The sequence below is a fragment of the Dipodomys spectabilis genome, unplaced genomic scaffold (assembly GCF_019054845.1).
Source record: "Dipodomys spectabilis isolate Male_0828 unplaced genomic scaffold, ASM1905484v1 ptg000178l, whole genome shotgun sequence".
In the NCBI taxonomy this organism is placed as follows: Eukaryota; Metazoa; Chordata; class Mammalia; order Rodentia; family Heteromyidae; genus Dipodomys; species Dipodomys spectabilis.
In genome coordinates, this window is record NW_024870855.1 from 7,267,754 (window position 1) to 7,287,607 (window position 19,854).

General features: G+C 48.5%; 2 protein-coding genes, 1 long non-coding RNA gene and 1 pseudogene across 7 annotated transcripts in view; 1 reads left to right on the top strand and 3 right to left on the bottom strand.

The window, feature by feature from the left end:
- Positions 1–832: 832 nt before the first annotated feature.
- On the top strand, positions 833–17,969 carry LOC122120737. Its single transcript, XR_006149789.1, has 3 exons — positions 833–2,102; positions 16,282–16,284; positions 17,959–17,969. It is a non-coding gene; the product is annotated as an uncharacterized LOC122120737 (long non-coding RNA).
- On the bottom strand, positions 1,962–3,209 carry LOC122120736 (annotated as a pseudogene). Its single transcript, XR_006149788.1, has one exon. The product of XR_006149788.1 is annotated as a histone H2A.V-like (transcript).
- LOC122120732 (ral guanine nucleotide dissociation stimulator-like) lies at positions 3,244–10,778 on the bottom strand. The gene is made up of 6 exons (XM_042694956.1): positions 6,840–10,778; positions 6,518–6,736; positions 5,086–5,169; positions 4,218–4,339; positions 3,929–4,024; positions 3,244–3,619 (listed from the first exon to the last, which is right to left on the bottom strand). The coding sequence occupies exons 1-6, from the start codon at positions 7,686–7,688 to the stop codon at positions 3,361–3,363; spliced, it is 1,629 nt and encodes a 542-aa protein (XP_042550890.1). The 5' UTR covers positions 7,689–10,778; the 3' UTR covers positions 3,244–3,360.
- LOC122120733 (biliverdin reductase A) overlaps positions 12,050–19,854 on the bottom strand; it is a 28,442-nt gene continuing 20,637 nt past the window's right edge. For 2 of the 4 annotated variants that reach the window (XM_042694957.1, XM_042694958.1), the window contains 3 exons: positions 17,475–17,582; positions 15,423–15,594; positions 12,050–12,596 (listed from right to left, as the gene is read on the bottom strand). In XM_042694957.1, the coding sequence (XP_042550891.1) occupies positions 12,338–12,596; positions 15,423–15,594; positions 17,475–17,582 (539 nt within the window). In that variant the 3' untranslated portion in view covers positions 12,050–12,337. The remainder of the gene's footprint in view (positions 12,597–15,422; positions 15,595–17,474; positions 17,583–19,854) is intronic. The other 2 variants (XM_042694960.1, XM_042694959.1) reach the window with 1 other exon arrangement.

Below are 19,854 nucleotides of genomic sequence, written 5' to 3' on the forward strand. Positions count from 1 at the left end.
GCCATAGCGCCACTTCTGGCTTTTTTCTTTTTGCTTATGTGGTGCTGAGGAATCGAGCCCAGGGCCTCAAGCATGCAAGGCAAGCGCTCTACCACTGAGCCACCTTGCCAGCCCTCATCAATCTTTTGATACATAAATATGTGTATGTTTTGGGGGCTGGGGTAGGGAGTGGTACTGGGTTTGAGCTGAAGATCTCATGCTATCAGTTGGAGTTTCTGCTCAAGGCTCTTACTCCCCAATGTGAGCCATAGCTCCATTTCGGTTTTGTGGCTGCTGTTGCCCTTTGATGTTCTGGTTTTTTTGTTTTTGTTTTTGTTTTGCTGATCCTGGGGCTTGAACTCTGGCCTTGAACTCTGGGCTTGGGTGCTGCCCCCAAGCAAGTTTTTGCTCAAAGTTAGCACCCAACTACTTAAGCCACAGCACCATTTCTGACTTATTCTGTGATTAATTAGAGATGAGAATCTTATGGATGCTCCTGCTCAGGCTGGCTTTAGACTGTAATCCTCAGATCTCAGCCTCTGGAGTACCTAAGACTACAGGCATAAGCCACCAGTGCCCAGCCTTCTGGCTTTTTGATGGGATGAATCAGGATTCCCAGATCTCAGCCTCCAGAGTTGATAAAATTGCAGATGTGAGTCACAAGCACCTGGCAGTTGAATATTTACAGTTGAATATTGAAACAGTATTTCCTTCCCAGATTATGTAATGTCCAAGTAGAGTGCATTATCTTCCATTGATCTCTTATCAGGGCTCCTTTGCTACTACTCTGTAGAGGATTCTAGCAATACAGCCTCTACTTTTCTTCCTGGTCATGTGTATCTGCTTGGCCTGCTAGACATTTTGTCCACTGGAACACTGGTATCATGAAGCAAATGGAATGGGAAGTTCTCTTGCATTGGCTGCTTTCTTCAACTGTGTAATGGAGCAAGATAATAAATCTTCCCATAAGTGTCATAAGTACCAAGGAGGAAAACTATTGAGGAATTATTTGAACTCAGTGAAATGAATGAAGAGGATTTATATTCCCTTATGAATCTGTGAGTGGCTCTGGCATTTGACTGATGTACTATCTGGGCTCTATATCTGCTCATTTGCATGTTTCCCTGTGTTTTTCTTTATCGGTATGCTTAGGGCTTTAGGGATTTTGGTGTGACTGAGTTTAGTTCTTTTTTTTTTTTTGATAGGTACATGTGGCTTCACATAGTACTATACTCTTTATTTTTGTGTACATGTGAATATTTCTGTAATAAAATATTTTTTAAAAAGGAATTAGTTTGATCCTGCTATAATACAAAATATCAATTTCCAGAAAGAAAAATAGCATTTTCTGATGGACCACTAAGTATTACATTAACTTCAATCAAGTTACTTAGAAATTGACAAAGAAATATTCCATTTTTTAAAAGATAATAAATGAAAGACATATTGTATCAATACAAGAATACCATGGGAAGCTCAAAGCAGAGAAGTTGTAGACTTTGGAGTCAATGCAAGCATCTGTCCTAGCTCTGCTGTTTCCCACCCCCTAGGCTCCCCGGGTTTTGGCAGATCATTTAATTTCCATGAGCCTGGGGTCCAGGTCCATAAAGCAAGGTAATTAATAATATTTCTTGATCAGCAAAGTACTTAGCTCAGGGTTTGGCACATGCTAAATGCTCAGTAAATGATTCCAGTAATTCCATTTCCCCAGTTCAGTATTAAATGCACATTTTCCCATAATCTAAATGGAGAGATAACTCCTAATTGATGGCATTAGTTCAGTTATTAGAGATATGCAATTAAGTAACTACAAAGTAATAGCACCAAAGACTGAACATTCACATGATATCAGTCATGCTGAATAAAGCTAGTTTCCTCATTTCAGTTTCAGGATTATTTTGAGGATCTAACTTGAGACAAAATATTTCAAGTCTGAGAAAAATATTTCTAATACATCATGAACAGAACAGTTTGGACACAAATTAGTTTTGTAGAAAATGGTTTATCAATTCCATTTTGGTATAAAACACATGGAAGAAAGCTGGCCAATCTACACAACTATCACGATGTGAAAAGGTTCTTTTATCAAACTTTGAGTCTAAAAATGTACAAATGTTTTTTCTGTCATGCCTTCAGTAATTTTCTATGCTTTTCTATTTAACTATTTAAAAAAATTCCATACATTTTCATTGTTTTCGTCTGTCCCAGTTACAGTACAGTGATGGGAAGGAAAAGGGTTATACAACCCTCTAAGCAGTTTTCTGCTGTCCCTTCTTTCCAATTAGAGATTTGTGGATGTGAGGGATCACCACCCCCAGCTATGGTAGCCTTGATAAGAGAATCCAGCTCTTCGTCAATACAAGTGATGGGGAGGGATATGCTTTACTTTGAGATCCTTGGAAGCATTTCCTGCCAGTTCCAGGACCTCAGCAGTAAGGTACTCCAGAATTGCAGCACTGTACACGGCAGCAGCGGCACCCATCTGTCCATGGCTTGTGGTTCGAGTCTTCAAGTGTCTGTGGATGCAGCCCACAGAAAACTGTAGACCAGCTCTCTGTGAGCGCGACACTGCCTTAGCCTTGGCCTTCCCACTGTCCTTCCTGGCTTTGACTCTAGCCATGGTCACAGCAGACTCTGCTTGGCCGCGGGACCACCCACTACCACCCCACGACACTGCCACTGCCGCCCTCAGTCTGAGTTTAGCTCTTCTTGCAGCTCAGGGTCTCCCTCCCTGGAGCACTGCCCTGGGTCTGGTGTGGCCTCACTTTTTCCCCTCAAGAGTCCTGCAGTTGTGCATGGTGACTCCAGTTCCTCCCAACAGATTGAGGGTGGATTCCCTGCCTGCAAAGAAGAAGCCAGCCAGCAGCTTCCCACAGAGATAATGGCTGTTGCAAAGGAGACGTTTCGACACTCAGATTTCAAGGCTTGTGGAATGGTCCATGAGAACACCTAAAACCATAGTCTCAGATGTTGTGAGGCAAGGGCTATGAGCATTACCTTGAACTCAGGTTTTGCATAAGATGCATGTGTGTTTGCTTCAACATGCCTGACATGTGCTAGGTGCCTGCTCTCCTTATTCTGCAGAAAGGACCTCCAAGCCTGAAAGGATTTCATCTTCAAATAGGATATGTGCAAGTCTATACCAGTAACTAACCCAAAGAAAAGCACCCACAAAAATTTGCTCTTGGATAGAAATGGTTTGAATGGACTTAGTGTTTCAACTTAGTATCTTAACCTAAATCACCCACCCACCCACCCTCCCCAATGGGTAATCCATGACATTTGCAACTTGGCACATTGTGCAATGCATTCCCATGATGCACTGGAGAATGTGATTTTCCATGATTGGAGTGCAGGCATCTTGGCTGAAGAAAGGGTAGCCTAGGATAGAGCCCCATGCCCAGCTCTCCGGGAGGTCTGGGGGCTCAGGAATGGCAAGATGCCCTCATCTTCTGTCCTCGTGTTTGCCCCGCAGATGTTTGGGGCAGACTGATATAATGGGTTGCAGTGTGCACAAGGCTTGGGTGAGCAGCCCCAGTGCATGCTGGGTGTGTGGCTGCCACTCCCACTGCTGAGCTGCTCACAGGTCTCCAACTGGGAGCTGCTATTGCTGCTGAGCTCTCTGCTTGACGCCTGGGAACTGAATGGAGGGACTGCCTTAATTCCAGGGCTTCTCTGAGCACACAGGGCTGTCCACACCCACTGCCCCTAGGCCTGAGGCGGCCTTCCTTATTCTGCTCACATCCAAGTAGCCATTTGCCCAATCTTCTGAGTGAGGTCCACCGTGGGACCCCAATGAAGAAAGTGAGGTGGGCAGAGCTCAGGCCACACCAGCCAGACACAAGGGGCTGTGTGGCAGGAGGTGGGAGGGCAGCCCCAGCTCATTGGGCTGCCTGTCCCACCACCCAGTCCCTGGGGAGTCCCTGGCCCTGCAAGCCTATGTACTTACTTTCTGGAGGGCTTCCTCAGGGGAGGGCTCCTCTTGTTGTTCCAGCTCAGGAAGCCTGCCCTGCGGGGAGGCTCCAGCTCCCTGGAGAGCTTGGAGCTAAGACAAGGAAGTGGCTGTGAAAACAGCAGGCTCCACACTGGGGCTCCCTCCCAGGGCTCCTGGGGACTCAGAAGCCCAAGCACCCTGCCTTCAGCAGGTCTCAGGGGGAGCCTGACTCAGGGTACAAGCTCTCAGGGGCTGGCACTGGGGATCCCCATGTTTGTTGCCTTCACTGTCTACCCCAGCTCACCTTTCCGATTCACTTAGGCGCTTGATATTGTTGAACCAAGACATGAAGTTCATGTCAGGAACCACGTGGAGCTCCTCACATGAGCCCTGCAGTTTCTTCATGAGTGCAATCACCTTGTATTCCTGGTTGAGAGAGAGGACAGAAGGGTGATGGGCCTGGAGGAGTGCAGGGTAGGCCAGGCAGCTGACTTTGGGTCTCTCTCACACACTCTGCTCATGTCTCTACTGAGATCAGGTGTCCACCCCCAGGAAGCTATCCTAGATCCCTGGCTCAGGGCCCCATCTCCCATCGTCAGGACTCAATGTGGCCATCTTCAGAGGCAAAGGACCTGCAGAGCCGGCCACCTGCAGTGGAAGGTGCCATTTCTCACCTCTTGTCGTCTTTTCATATTCAGCCAAGAACCTTGCAAGGCAAAGAATCAATGTGCTAAGAAAATGCTGCTTGAAAACCGAAGGCTGCCTTATCCACCAAGTCTGTCCAGCAGAGGGCAGGCTGACTGCACAGCTGGACTAGGATTGCTCTCAGTCTAGGGCAGGGAGGCCTAGGTCCTGAGGACAGGGAGCTCACTGCTCAACTCTCTGTGCACGTGGCAGAGACTTGAGGCTTCTAGTGACAAGGCCATGCTATTCCCACATGCTATGTCAGCTTGAGCACCTGCTGTCACACTGCCACCCTCACTGACCTCCCTCTGAGACATGGCCAAATGTCATCAGCAGCACTGAGGTCTGGCGGCATGGGGCATCAGAAGTAGCATTGCTGTGGGACTCTGGGGCTGGGGAGGACATGGGCTCTTGCTGGAGGTCAAGGGGCAGCAAGAGGCTCTTTGTCCCCACTCTGCTTTCCCAGGGCTGGGCCCCTGTTCACTCACATCTTTTGAATGTTTGTCTTTGTGCAGTGAGGCCAGGTGAGTGAGGATGGTGCCCAGGTAAGGGACTGTGCCCTCGGGATACTCCTGTGGCATTGGGTGCAGAAAGATCAGAAGAGTCCTGTTAAGGTCTTCCCAAGGTCCCCAGACTTACCCCAGCCCCATGGAGCCATCTGCCTAGCAGAACTTGGAGAAGACAGGTTCACTCCTCAATGATCCACCCTCTACCCCATACCAAAGACACAGGCCTGAGTGGGGAAATCCATCTGGCCTGGTCCCCTCCAGGGCTGACACTTGACACCCATGCAAGGTCTGTGGCCCTGCCCTTCACCTGTTCCTGTGCTCTTGCATTCCTTACTGTGGTGGCTGCAATGCATTCCTGCAACATGCCATCTGGGGCAATAAGGGAGTGGGCCAACTGGTCAGTTGTGTTGTGGGAAGCCCCTCAACTCCTCCTTCTAGGAAACCCCTGGACTCAGGCTCGCACACTACTCACCAGTTGCTGAGGCTTCCTGAGGCCTCTCTTTTGAGTTTCTTCCAGAGGGTCATGTGTTTGGGCTCTTGCCTCTGGCAGCATTGAGCATGGGAGTAAAAGGCTTTCATTCTCTAACCATTCAATCCTCCAGAGTCCCTTCTTTCCATGGGGTGTGACAGCTTTGGCTTGGGCCTTTAGATCTCAGGCTCCTTGTGACCATCAGCACTGTAGCCCTGGGCAGGCTAGAGAGCCTGGCAGGGCCTGTCTCCAGGGTGGATGTGGACATTTGAGTGCCCTAAAAGATGTTTCTGTGGCTGCCTGGTCTGGAGGAACCCGCTGACCCACGTGACTGGCAAGACTTTCCTCCTGGGATGGGAAGGCCACACAGAAACCAAGCCAGGGCCTGGCTTGGCGGTGCCAGGCAGGCAGGTTGTAGAGAGGCAGCCTCATCACAGGCCACACTCAGGAGGAAGCTTGACAGGAAAGTGGACATCCCCAATCCTATCACTTCCTCCAACCTCCTCAGGCACCCAAGCTTGCCTCCTGAGGAAGCAAGGGTTGCCCAGGACAAAGGTGCACCCACCTGCCAACCAACCCCCACGTCTTCTTCAGGCCTTGGAGCTGGCTGCTCTGCAGAGTACACATGATGGGAACGAGGGTGCAGCTATTCTTCAGAAGGTGGCTCTCCTAAGGGTGAGGAAGGGGTGAGGTGAGCTGTGGAGGGAGCTCCTTGTGGTCCTGCTTTGGCCCTGGGGCTGAGCCTTTGTTCCTGGGCTGAATGCGGAGAGCATAGGGGAGAGGGTGGAATGGCAGTGGAAGCAGAGCAGGAGTGCACACAGTGCAAGCCAGGGCAGAGCACAAGGAGGGCTTGAGGGTTCAGGCAGTGGCTGTGAGTGGGCAGGCAGCACCTGGTGAGTGTGGGAAAGAGCAGAAGGGTATGGGGCCGCCTCCTGCGCATACCAAAGCTACGTCTATCCAGTGCTCCAACACCTGGGCCCTCTCTGCTGCCTCTGTGCTGTGGTCCCCGAGGCATGTGCTGATCACACAGGTGTGCAATTTTTCACAGTGCTCCAGGATGGCCAGCACAGTGGGTGCCAGGTGCTCCAGACCCTCCTCGTGGTCCGGTTGATAATATATATAGCTCAAGCATTGCTCAGGGATCAGCCCTTTGAACAGCTTCTGCAGAGAAGAAACAAAGGGTCAGCGTGACTCTGCCCTGAGGCAGGTGTGGCAGTAGAGGTGCAAAGGAAAGCCCGCATGCCCGCCCTGCCAAGCTACTCACCACCGCCATGAGGGACAACTGCTTCACCTTCAGGTCGGGCAACCGCTCTAGCATGTGAGCTGTCTCCTCATCATGGTCTGACTCCATCATTGAAATCAAGGCTGGCTCCCTGGAGGAAATCTGCAAATCTCCCATGTCACAACAGTCCCAGGGATCTGGGTGCATAACAGCTGGCTTGTCTGCCTTGCTAGATGGCAGGTGTGCAGGCTCTGGCTCGGCAGCACAGGGCAGAGTACCCTTGGTGTCTTCAGCCACTGGCAGCTCATGGTCTTCATCCAAGTCATTAATTGGATGAGAGTCCCCTCCTAAGCCTGCATCAGCATCCAGCTGCACAGATGGGATGGGTGCTACATCCCGGCTGGGTGGCAGAGGCTTCTGTACGGGTGGCTCTGGCTGCTCAGCAACAGGCTCAAGGCAGTCAGCCTCTCCAGGAAGCGGGCAAGACTCCACTTGCTCCCCAGGTGCAAGGAGAGCAGACTCCCATCTTTCCTCTCCTGCAGCCTCTAGCTCTGGCCCTGAGCTGTTCCCTGCAGTGGGCTTTGGGGCCTCTGGTTGAACTGCAGATGCTTCTCGTTCTTGGGTAGGTGGCAGAATTGGGTCAGTCTGGTCTTCAGGCCATTGGGGCTCTGGAGTGGGCACTGACATCCCCTCTTCTCTTGCATGCACTGGCACATCAATTGCTGGCTCTAAAGCTATTGGAGCAACTGGGCTCAGTGCCGCTGGCAATGGGGGAGCAGCCACTGTTTTTTCACCTGAGAGAGGATCTGCATATTGCAGGTCAAGATCCATTCTTGATGCTGTTGATGGTGGAAGGCTGTGGGCCATTGGCTTCCCTGCGGGTGGCTTCATCTCTTCAGTCAAAGATGGTGCAGGTGAGTCAGAACATCCGTCTGCCTTGGGTTCTCACTGGAGCTCCACTGCAGGTTCTGGAGCTAAGGGGGCCTCTGAGGCTGCAGCTAGTTCCAGCTCTGTCATGGTAGCCCTGTTTCTATGCAGAGTGTTGGATCCAGTGGTTCAGGTGACTCTTTTGTACACTGGTTTTCTCATCAAGCCTGGCAGCTGGTGGAACAGCTGCAAGAAAAGATCCCCTACAGCACTGCCTTCCCCTCAGTCATTCCTAGGGCCACGAGACCCCTGCCTGCTGAGAAGCCCTAGTCCCTGGACTCCACCCCAGGAAGCCCTGCCAGGACAGGTTTCATGCCAAGGCATCCAGGTTCCCTGGCTGTCCTGTTGATGGCCCCATGGTAGCATGGGAGCTGCCTTCAGGTGGACAAAGCTTGGAATCCCACACCTGTTCTCTCCTTTGCCAGCCCATGCTACTCACCCTCCAGCTCTAGCTGCTTGGGATGCATGTGTGGGCCTGCTGCTCCTCCACAGAGCCAGGCACAATGTAGTTTAGATATATTACCATGTGTTGCAGGCAGATATGTCCAGTGCTTCAGTGAAATCCTCTGGGTACTCCCTCATCCATGAGCCCAATATGAAAGAAGGCTCTAGATGTAGTGGGAGAAGCAGCAGAATCAGAGGTTGGGCCTCGCCTCCTCTCAGACCCCCCTCAAGCACAGGTGTGGGAGCTGGGCTCCTGGGCCTACTCCTGCCTATACCCCATGGCAGGCCTGGTAACCTGGCTGCACTGCAGACATTGTCTACACAAGGGATGCTACTCCACCTACATTACAGGTAAAACCCCCCACCCACACACAGCTCCTGGTGTCCCTGGGCATGCTCCTCAAACTGTCAGCCTTGTCCCCAGAACCCAGAATGTCCTCACTCATGCAGTCTTTAGAAGCCTCAATGTCCTAGAGCCATGTGTGACTGGTCTTTGCCTGACTCTCAACCAAAACAGCACACCCTGGCCCTTATGCACTCACAGAATCCTAGAGGATTGTCCATGACGGCACAGTGTAGGCCTCGCTGCTCTGTGTGGTCCTGAGGTTTCCCAGGGCAGGCACATGGAACTGGCTGGTCACAGTGCCAGAGGCTTCTCCCACACTCTCAAGTACAGAACAAGCCAAACTAACTCCCTGTGTGGACACATTTCTACCTGGACTTGAGCATTCCTTTAGGAGTGGCTGCTATTTCCCTTTGCCCAGGCCTCCCCAAGGCCAGCTCTCCACTGCACCCACCATGAAGACACATGCCTTCCCTCCTCCCCCAGACACACTCACTGCTGCAGGTGCTCCTGCACACCTGCCTTCTCCTCATAATCAAGGAAACGGCTGTACCTAGGGGTCATCATGAGAATGTCACATGCACTGTGTCTACATGTGAAGTCTACAGTCCCAGTGGTCTCTCTGGGCACAGGATAGAACTCAGGATAACAATGATTTCCCTGTTCTTTTCACTGAGTGGTTCCAAGTGTCTAGAAATGCAAGGTAATGAGCCCACTACCTTCTTCCCACATACCGGAATTAGCATAGGGTCTGTCAGGGTTTCCCTTGTGCTTCCTAGTGAGGTTCACGTAGGTCAGGACACCCATATGGGACATCAACCACTACTGTCAATTTGGAAAATGCTTTGATTGGGGTCTCAGCCATGTGAGGCCTCGATGTAGAGAAGGGGGCCTTCATGAGAGAAGGGGCTTCTCCCAGCTCTGCCCACAGCCCTGCGCTCCCCGGGGTGTAAGGTCATGATGTGGACAGGCCTGTTCAGGGCCCATCCCACCACTCCAGCCTCAGGCAGCGAGGATGTTGGTCCTAGCATGCCAGTAGCCAGGATCCAAGCAGATCTGCATTGGTGCAGCACATGCCAAGGCCTAGTCAATGGGCTCGATCCAAGGATCAGAGAGGGCGCTTACCTATTGAACAGCAGGTTCAATACGTGATGGGCAGTCGTGAAAGTGAGGTATGTCCCCAGAAATACTGGGATAAACAAGGCATTCCTGAAGAGCAGGGCAGGCACTAAGTGGTCGACTACCTTCTCCACTTTGCCTCCCTGCAGATATCCTGCCTTGCAGGGATCAGGATCAGTTGGGGCTAAAACCCACCCAAACTGGGGTGAAGAAATAAGACACAGTTCAAACATGGAAACAGCAGCACACTGGGAAAAGGATTGGGGCCATACCATGAAAACAGCCTGTGCTGGGCGCGCACGCGTGCACACACATGCAACACACACACACACACACTCATGAATATACCCACATATGGGATCTGAGGCTGCCAGAAGGTAGTAGGTGAGAGGACTCACTCTCCCTCCTCCTTGATTCACCTGTGGGATGCATGGTGGACTTCTGCTCAAGCGACCCAGACAGGGGATTACCCAGCGCCTGTGAACTATAATCAAACTCTCTCTGTGGAGTTGTTCTGCGGAATAGCAGGCAACAGCAGGAAAACATCCTGCTGCCCCTCTGCTTTCCATACAACTGAGCTGGCTCAGCTGCACAGCAATGTGGGTGCTGGTAACCTGGCCCTTTTGACATCATCTCCGGAGATGACAGCACCAATGGAGGTCCCCTTTTCTGAGCCTCAGCCTCAGACCAGACCTCTGCAAAATGGCCCCTGGGTGCTGGCTGGGCCCCGTGACAGGTCAGAAGCAAAACTAGGCACACTCCACATAACCAACCAACCTCTGTCCTCTGTCCAGTTAATGTCGTGGTAATGAGGACCACTTACTGGGTTCACACCAGATCCCTCCTTCCAGTTTGTCTCCCCATGTACAAGTGCCTGTGCTTGCCTGCCTCCTCCAGTCACCCACTCACTCCTAGGGCTTCCACCCAGCACCTGCTTGAGGATATCATACACTGAAAGGACTCTGTGTCCATCCAAGGCTTGGGAACCCTACCGCTGGTGTCCGTCATTTTCACTGCACTCTTGCAGACATTCAGCCCCTACACATTGTGTCTAGACAGAGAATAAACTGCCAACCAGTTGTCCTTGTCTAGGCCTCTTATTCCTGCAGTGGGAGCTTCTGGGAGGAGGATACCAAGTTCAAGGCTAGTCTGACCCAGGCAAGAGATTCTGTCTCAAATCCATGCAAGCCAACAATGAACAAAAGAAACAAAAAGGAAATGCAAGATCTGAGCTTCACATGGGGTGAGAATTTCACAAGAGTAGACACAGACGAGGTCTTCTCTATTTGGAAGCCTAAGCATGAGACTCCAATGTTCAACATACCTATTGAGAGAGGTATATGCATGACCTCACATACATTCATGGACACCATATGGACATACATTCATCCACACAGACACAGTAGCACGCATCAATGTGCATCCATATGGGTCCTCACATGCATGCATTAGAGCGAGATGCTGAATTCAGCTCTGCCTGCCACAATGTTTGTGTGCTAATGAGAGGATGGGTGAAAGGTGGGAAGCTGAAAAGAATGGGCTGTTTGTTCAGTGTCCTGTATCCTCAGCTCTCCACTCTTCTGGAGAGTGGGAACATGTGGCAGCTTGGGGTCCAAGAGGATTTGAGGCCATTCTCTGCAATCATTCAATGGGCTGATGGAATGAGGGGTGAGGGCATGGAGAGCCAGTGATTTCTGCACCATGTTCACCGAGGCAGAAGTGGAAAGTACACCCAGCGATCATGCTAGTGGAGGGGAATGAACGCAACTGAGATCCTAGGGCTGAGATCATTCTGGTGCCATGGAGCATGGGGAGAGTAGGTGGAGAGGGCTGGAGCCTGGACCTGGATTTGGTGATGTGGAGAAATGTGGGGATGGGAGGCCTTCACTTTTCAAGGAACAGGGAAGTGGACGAGTGTTTCCACCGTGGGCAATTTGGGCAGGGGAGGGAAACCCTTGGCATCCTTCTGCCTCTAGATTCCTGGGTTCTCCTTCCCTGTATGCTATCTTTTCCCACATGCACCATCTCCCTTGCTCAAGATGTCACAGTCATTGCCCAAAGCTCTGATGATGGTGAATTATATTCACTGGCGTTGTTCACGCATGTAGGGCCACGGAGGTGTATGCATTCAGCCCAACTTGGAGCCATGGGGGGGGTTTTATGGGAAATGGAGTCCAGGGCTTCCTGCTCCAAAGCCACCCAACAGAAGCACTGAGGCAACATGGTGTCCACTGCCATCACTAGGACCATGCTACTGGTCCTGCCAACCATGGTGCTGATCCTGCACTCTATCTTGATGACATAATGCCTGCCTCCTCCTGCCTGGCCTGACGAAGTGACCACTGTGTGAGGGCTGCAGGTAGAATCCAGGCCTTTGACAAATGATTTGATGTACCTTTTCTTTTCATGTTATAACATTATAGACTTAATCCTTTTTAATTTCCAAAAGGTAATATAACAACCATCCACCTCCCAGGGTGGTGTGGAATAAAAAATGGAAGGAGGAGTATGGCACAATCAATTGAGCTCCACCATAGTAAGTACTTTCCTTGTCTCCACCCCAGGGTTCATCCCCAAATCTCATTCCTACAGCTTGTAATGGCACACATATCCTCTTTCTCCAACATGTTTAATGGTAAGAATGGAGGCAAGCAGCTGAGAACATCCCACTGTGATCTGGTGCTGGTGGTGCCCACCACTTCCTCTCCTACTTCTCAGCACGGCAGCACCTCTGGACGGCGTCTGCCAGAGCCAGGCAGTGTAGGACACGCTTCCTTTCTGCAGCCAGTTCCTTCTCAGAGACCTGGCCCAAGAGCTTCTGCACAAACAGATCTTGATCTTTTAGGAAAATGTTCTTGTTGACACCTACATTTGGTATATTTTCCAGAGATCCAGATTTGAAATGGAAGCTTAAGTATCTGTTTCTTTGGAAGCCAGGCCCTTTCTCCTCAATCCAAGATAGCGGACTGCAAAAAGACAAGAGAATCCTCATTTTAAACAGCACACGGTAGGGAGCAGGTGGGGAAGCTTGCCCATCTTCTGTAGACATGGCCTCACTGTGCACCCAACTTTCTTGCAGCTGTGGCTCAACACATTGGCTCATTGGCTCCAGATGTCCACCACTCCACAAGCCATTGGGGACTGTGTTTCCATCTTTACTGCCATCTGCTCTTGATTTATTTGGCCCAGAATAGCAGAATCTACTCAATAACTTTTGTGGAAGCAAGTTTCTCATTCATGCCTTTTCATTTGTGATGGTTCTGGGGCTTGAACTCAGGTCCCTGACCCTATGTGCTAAAGGTTAGGCTAGTGTTCTACCATTTGAGCCGCAACTGTGAATGTCTTTTTTGGTATTCATTTAGATATAATAGTCTCATGGACTGCCTGCTGGTGCTTCTTTTTTAATATAGTGTCCTCAGAGCTCAGCCTCTTGAATACCAAGAATTACAGAAGCAAGCCACCAGTACTGGCTAGTCAGGACTTTTTATCTGGAGTTTTTCTGATCCTTCCAGAGGGTTTAGACTTGGAAAACAGGCAATCCAAATACCAACTGCACTTCTATCAAGCTTCTAGTTCAGTGTAAACATTTCATGAGGAAAATTCTTAGTATTCTTCTCATCACATTCTCAAGACTCAACCCAGTCATGCCAGAAAACACAAACTATTGGGTCAAAAGGAGACTCCTCTGTTTCCATTCAGATACCCACTGGAGTCCACATCAGAGCTCCTGAAAATCAAAGTAAGATGAACATCACTTCTTCAAAGTGTGACTCCCTTTTTCTGGGTTGTTTCTCTCCAGATAGCAGGGAAGAGCTGTGATGTGTGCCTGTATAAAAGTGAGAATGTTTTCCTAGGTAAATTCTGACCTAAAGGAAGGGCCTGGTCCATTCATGTTCTGAGTGTGTACAGCAACTGATGCCACCCAGTCCAACGGAGCCAGGCCGGGGCTCACTGAAGGGGCTCCTCTTTGACATCACTCATGAATATTTACAGATGCAAACATTCGCTCAACAGAGCACTGACATTTCTTTATCCTCTTTGCAGGAAGCTGTCCAGCCACTTCCACACCTGTGTCAGCACCTGTCTGTATGCACTGTGGAGGTGGCAATTTTTGAGCAAGTACTGAAGAACCAGGCATGGCACAGGGCTGCAATCCTCCTCCCACAGCACCCTGAGGACCTAAATACAAGTGTTTTTGTCACTACTTAAGATCCTGGATATCAGCATAAGTTTGGCTTGAACAAAATCTGAATGCATACTTTTACACAATTTAAAAAACATCCAGTAAATTAGGAGGAACTAGAGTTTGAAACTCTGACTCCCTTGAGATCTGGGGTAGGTGACACATTCCCAGCTGCTAACTGAGGACTGTGAGGAATTGCAGACAGTATCATGTGGGGTTCATAGTTGTTTTGTGTGCTTCTGGCATGGCTGGGGAGAATGCACACAGCGTGGGGGCTACAGAAAGGCAACCTGAATGAGGACTGCAGAGCCCTATATCAACTAGTGGGTGAATAGGAAATAGCACTGGTCCTTTGCTTGTGGACCTAGTTGGGGAGGCGTTGTAAGCTTAGGAGTGGGGGCCTAGTGCAATAGGTCTCTGGGGGTGTGTCTGTCCTGCCCCTTCCTATACTGTGCAGTCTTCTTTGGCTGTATGAGGGATGCTACTGCTCACTCTTGATGCCATGATGTCTGACTCACCACAAACCTATCACAACCAAGCCTGGACTGAAGAGGCCAGAAGGGAGCCAAAGCATGCCTTTCCTTATTGAAACAACTTTTCTCAGTTATTTGTTACAGACAAGGAAAGTCTAACAGCATCCTTCGGAAGTTTCTTCACTTCTGAGTCTAAGTCTCACTCAGTCAGTATAAAGACTGAGTGAGAAAATGCTTGTAAAAGGCCAGGCCATGCTACTCATGAAGCATTGCCTAATACTGCATTTGTACAGCAGGGATTGAAGGGACAAACCTGGCTTTTCTAGGCATTTGATGGGCAACTTTCATGATCACCCTGTGTTCTCATTCACTCAACTACACTGTCTGAAGGTAACTTAAGGAATTCTGTCCTAAGACAACAGTTATCAGTAACTCTTAATGTGTGATGATAAGCTCCTGACACATGCCATGTTTGAGCTAAAATATCTCATTCTAGCAGAATGGGATAAGCTGGAGGGAGAGAGAAAATAACTGGAAACATGCCAACATGCTCCTCCAAGGCACCATCAGAAGCCAGGACTGCATTCTCTTAGCTAGGATAGCTAAGAGGCATTGGATATAAACAAACTTTAGGTAATATAAACAGTCTGGTCTATCTCAGAATGTTTATCATGTCTTCAGATTTGAGGGGTTGCAGAATGTCAAGATGTTCCTCACACCTCCATTTCCTCATCAGTAAAGCTACATAAAGGAGCTGGGAACAGGGTGCAGGCCTGGAGTCCCAGTTATTGGGGAGACTGAGGCAGGAGGATCACTTGAGCCAAACGGATCAGGACCCTCCTGGGAAAAGCAGAGAGAAGCCCATCTGTAAAATGAGTACACAAATAAATAAGTATACAGTAAAGCTTCTATTAGGGACTCACATGACTTTGGCAACATGCTTCAATTCTGTAAGCAACTATTCACTTACTGGACAATGAAGGCAGCAAGATTGGGACTAATTTCTAGTCTTTGGAAGCTGACAGTTCTACTGCAGTGAACACCTGTTTGTGCCACTTGGGGTTTCTCTGTTGTCACCCTTGTGAACAACTGATACATCCCAAAGTCTCCTTTTCATCAGGTTTTTCACAACTTACCATTTGTCCTTGGTCTCCAGATGCACAGTCATTTTCATATACTGCTTCTCCTTTTGCTCTTCCAAAGTGGCAGACACCAGAGAAAGCTCACCAAAGAGGGATACCAGCCACGTCAGGCGAGAGATGCCACTAAATGCAGGAAAGCCAAACTGCTCTTCTTCCAGTGGGCCAGCTGTGGGCAATCACAAATGTTGTTGAGGACTAGGAAGAAGAGAATGCCTGACAAAAGGCAGGGCACAGAGTCCATGGGAGAGCGCATGGACAGAGGGACCTTGCCTTGCCAGATAGCTAAATGTTGACTCACAAAAGCAACTCCCTTTTAGGAGTTATTCAGTTTTAATAGTAAAATGAGACATGCTACTGCCAACAGCACTCAGTTCAACCAAAGAGAATGATAAAGAGTTTTAGGCTTTTAGTATGCTTTTAGGTATATTTACATGGGCATATGTCACCACATATGCACATATACACATATCCGTTCTCTTCAATAAATGATTTAAAGTCACCCACAGTCAGGCATAGTGGTGCAAACCTGTAACACCAGATAAGGGACATGGAGACTTTTGCCCAGGCTGACCTGGGAAAAGTTAGTGTGATTCTATCCAAAAAAAAATAAGGCTCTTGGGTTCCAGATACTTGGAAGGGATACAGGGGCAGGAAGATTGCTGAGGCTGGCACCAGGTAAATGTACAAGACCTTATCTGAAAAACAAACAAAATACAGCAAAATGCAAAAAAGCAAGAAGTGCTGAGGTTTGGTTCATGGTAGCAGGAATGAAGTCCTGACTCAATTCCTATCACCACCAAAAAACATCTGGCAAAAGGAGAAGAACCATGATCTGTTAGCCCCTGAAACCCAGATTGTCATCAGCTCCATGTGAAATGGCACACATCATGATATTTTAAAAGGCTGGAGCAAACAGTAATACCTTCCAGCTAGTTCAAGAGTATCAAGCTGATGGAGTGCTAAATGTTTCCTTAAGTCTTCATAAAAGTATACTCAGAAGAGTATAGCTATTAGAATTTCTGCTTGATCATGATCTGAATGTTTACCTCTGTCCTTAGCCCAAATCTGAAAGAGAAGCTTCATACCATTGCATTATGACTGTGATATTAACACTTAAGACAATGAGCATGTTCTATGAAAAGACAAAAAGAAGTTGGAAGCTGGCAGTGCATGTCTATAATTGTAGCTATTTGGAAGAATGAGATCTAAGAATCATGGTTTGAAGCCAGCTGGGTCAGGAAAGTCTGAAACATTCTTATCTTTAGTTAACCACGAGAAAGCCAGAAGTGGAGCTGTGGCATGTGGTGGAGTGCTAGCCTTGAGGGAAGCCAAGGGAGAGCACCCACACCCTGAGGTCCTGCCCCAGCACAGACACACAGAAAAGTGCTAAATAAACACACATAAAAATTCATGGAAGCACTGGGACCTAGACAAAGCATCAAACTTAGAAGCAAAATCAGCTCCCTTCAGGCTGCCCACCATCTCCTGTAGTTCATCTCCCCTGAAAATGTTACAGAACAGCTCCTACCAGCTCCTGCCACATAGTGAACTTCCAGCCTGGTTCTGTCACATGACTGGTGTGTGAGCTCAATGCCTGTGCTTCTATTGCTTTACCTGTACTGAGGATAGAAATTTCCAACTTTACATGACCATTATGTGAGTTTCTGACACTTCAATTGTTATCCTTCTTGTCACAAGTCTCCTACATCATTCTCAAGCATCAGGACAATGAGAATGCATTGTTTTGAAACTCCTAAGGAGATGAAGGATCTTACCACTCATTGAGGTCAAGGATCCTAAAGATCTGCTTTCTCTAATAAAAGCCACTCAGGTGTTCCTGATATCCACATGAGCATCCATCCAACCACGAGAGCAGGTATCTCTATCAGTGTCCTTTCCTACTGTTCATGCTCAAAGAATGACTACCATACAATGAATGATCCAATGTACAATACATGAAATGCTGTTCATCCAGCCAATGTTCCTGTAACTTCACAGGCAAGGAAAGGAGCTGGGGGTTCAATGTGTCTGCAGACTAAAACTGACCTGTGAAGAGAAGGGACCCTTTGAGCAGTTCTTTCCCCAGGACTTCTCTTTTCAGAAATGCAAATTCCTCCATCAAGAGTTCTATGTGCTCTTCATGCAAGACTTTTCCTGTCATGACAAAAACGGAATACACAAGGCAGTTAGGAGCACTGTGCACAGTTGCACATCTTGAGAGGCTTTGTCTGCCTCAGACAGGACAGGACATATGTCCCTTACAAATATTGCCCTTTGCCAGGTGCCAGTGGCTCACATCTGTAATCCTAGCTACTCTGTAGACTGAAATCTGAGGATCAAACTTCTAAGTCATCCCTGGCAGGAAAGTTTGTGCGACTCTTTTCTCCAGTTTTCCACCAAAAACTGGGTTTATGGAGCTGTGGACCAAACTAGTACAGCAGTAGCCTTCAGCACAAAGGCTCAGGGATAGCATTCAGGCACTGAGTGCAAGTGTCAGAAGCAGCATAGAAACAAATACTGCCCTGGGCAGGTGTCTAGGATGTTCCCATCACTCCCTCCCATGTGCCAGACGCCCAGCTCTGGGAGTTCTAGCATGCCAGATTCAGCTACTCCCCCAATATGTCAATTAAAGAGATGTGTGCTAGTGAAGAGCAGTCAGACTTCCTTGATGCTTGTGCCCACAGGAAGAGAGAGCGTAAGAATTTGAGCCTCTTTCCTAGTTTGGCATCTTGTGCTTTCTCCACAGGCATTGGTGCCAGGGCAAACAACTTGCAAGGGGACAACTACTGAGCTCCACCCCTTCTTCCAGTATTCACTCAGTCATGTGTTCCCTCCACAAACAACTACTGAAGGCTACTCTGATGTAGGGCAGGGTACAGCTCTGGGAATACAGAGGTGAAGGAAGTACTTCCAAGACCGAGCTTATTGCTAGAGAAAGAATTTCAACAAAGCACTGTCAGTCCTACACTGATGGTAAGTGCAAGGTGCTTTATTTGTGATTTTTTGTTATAATTGCTGACAAACTCTAGTAAAATAGTAAAGAGAAAGGATTGGTGGTTTAAACTTGACTCAACACCTCAATCCCAAGGCATTCTGCTCTTTTCTAGCTGCCTCCATAGAAGGGCTCATGCAGAATTAAATAAATATAAAACCCGCTGGAGGGCAGCAGGCTTAGGGGAGCAAATGTGGATGTTAAAGTCTGTTGGACGTTAATGGTTATAATGGTTGGTGTGTGATGTGATCTGCCACAAATCATGTAACTTCTCTGAACTGTGGCTTTCTACATATAAGCTAGAGAAAATAGATACTGCTATGTAATTTTTAGATATGATTTATTCTCTCTTTCTGCCTGGTCCTGAACATGGCAGAGCAGCCCAGTGGGAAGTATCTGGGCCCTTCCACCCAAGAATGGACTAATGCTTTTCTTTAGCCCTCACAGGATTGAAGTGGCTACTGCGGGGGAGTTCCACCCTTTTCTTTATGAATGTGTCAGCTGGCCTTTCCACATTGCCATGGTACATGGGACAGAAGGAGGCCCTCTCTACATGTTAAATAGAAACAGCTGGTTAATCCTCGAATGCCAGCCTTCACTACTGAGCACAAGTTACCCATATTCAGGAGTTCTGTTACAGCAGGAGCAAGTAAAACCTATTTTAAGAGTTTCTCTGAGAATTAAGCACAGTGCATAAAAGCGTTTTCAGCTGGGTGCTGGTGGCTCATACCTGTAATCCTAGCTACTCAGAAGACTGAGGTCTGATGGTCAAGGTTCAAAGCCAGCCCAGGCAGGAAAGTCCATGAGACTCTTAGCTCCAATAAACCACCAGAAAACCAGAAGTGGTGCTGTGGCTCAAGTGGTTGAATGCTAGCCTTGAGCTGAAGAGCGAGGCAATGCCTAGGCCCAGACTTCAAGCCCCATGACTGACAGACAAAATTTTTTTTTTCATATTCTTGACATACAGTGAACATTTCTAAATAGTTGTTACCTTGGTGAAACAGAAACCACACAAAATGCACATAAAGGACAATCAAGTACTCTAATCGGGACACTTTTCTATTGGCAATATAACCAGAAAAGGGTCCTGAGACTAGCTCAGGTGGAAAGTAATTCAATTTTTTCAGTGGAGAAAAGGAATCTTTTTTCTTTTTTTTTTTCTTTTGGGGGGGGGTCTGATCGTGGGGCCTGAACTCTAGGCCTGGGCGCTGTCCCTCAGCTCTTTAGCTCAAGGCTAGCACTCTACCACTTGAGCCACAGCACCACTTCCAGCTTTTTTTTTCTGCTTATGTAGTACTGAGGAATTGAACCCAGGGCCTCATGCATGCAAGGCAAGCGCTCTACCACTGAGCCACCTTCCCAGCCCGAGAAAAGGAATCTTTTAAGTCCCGGTCATAGTTTACACATTTCCTGCAAATCAAAACAATATTGAAA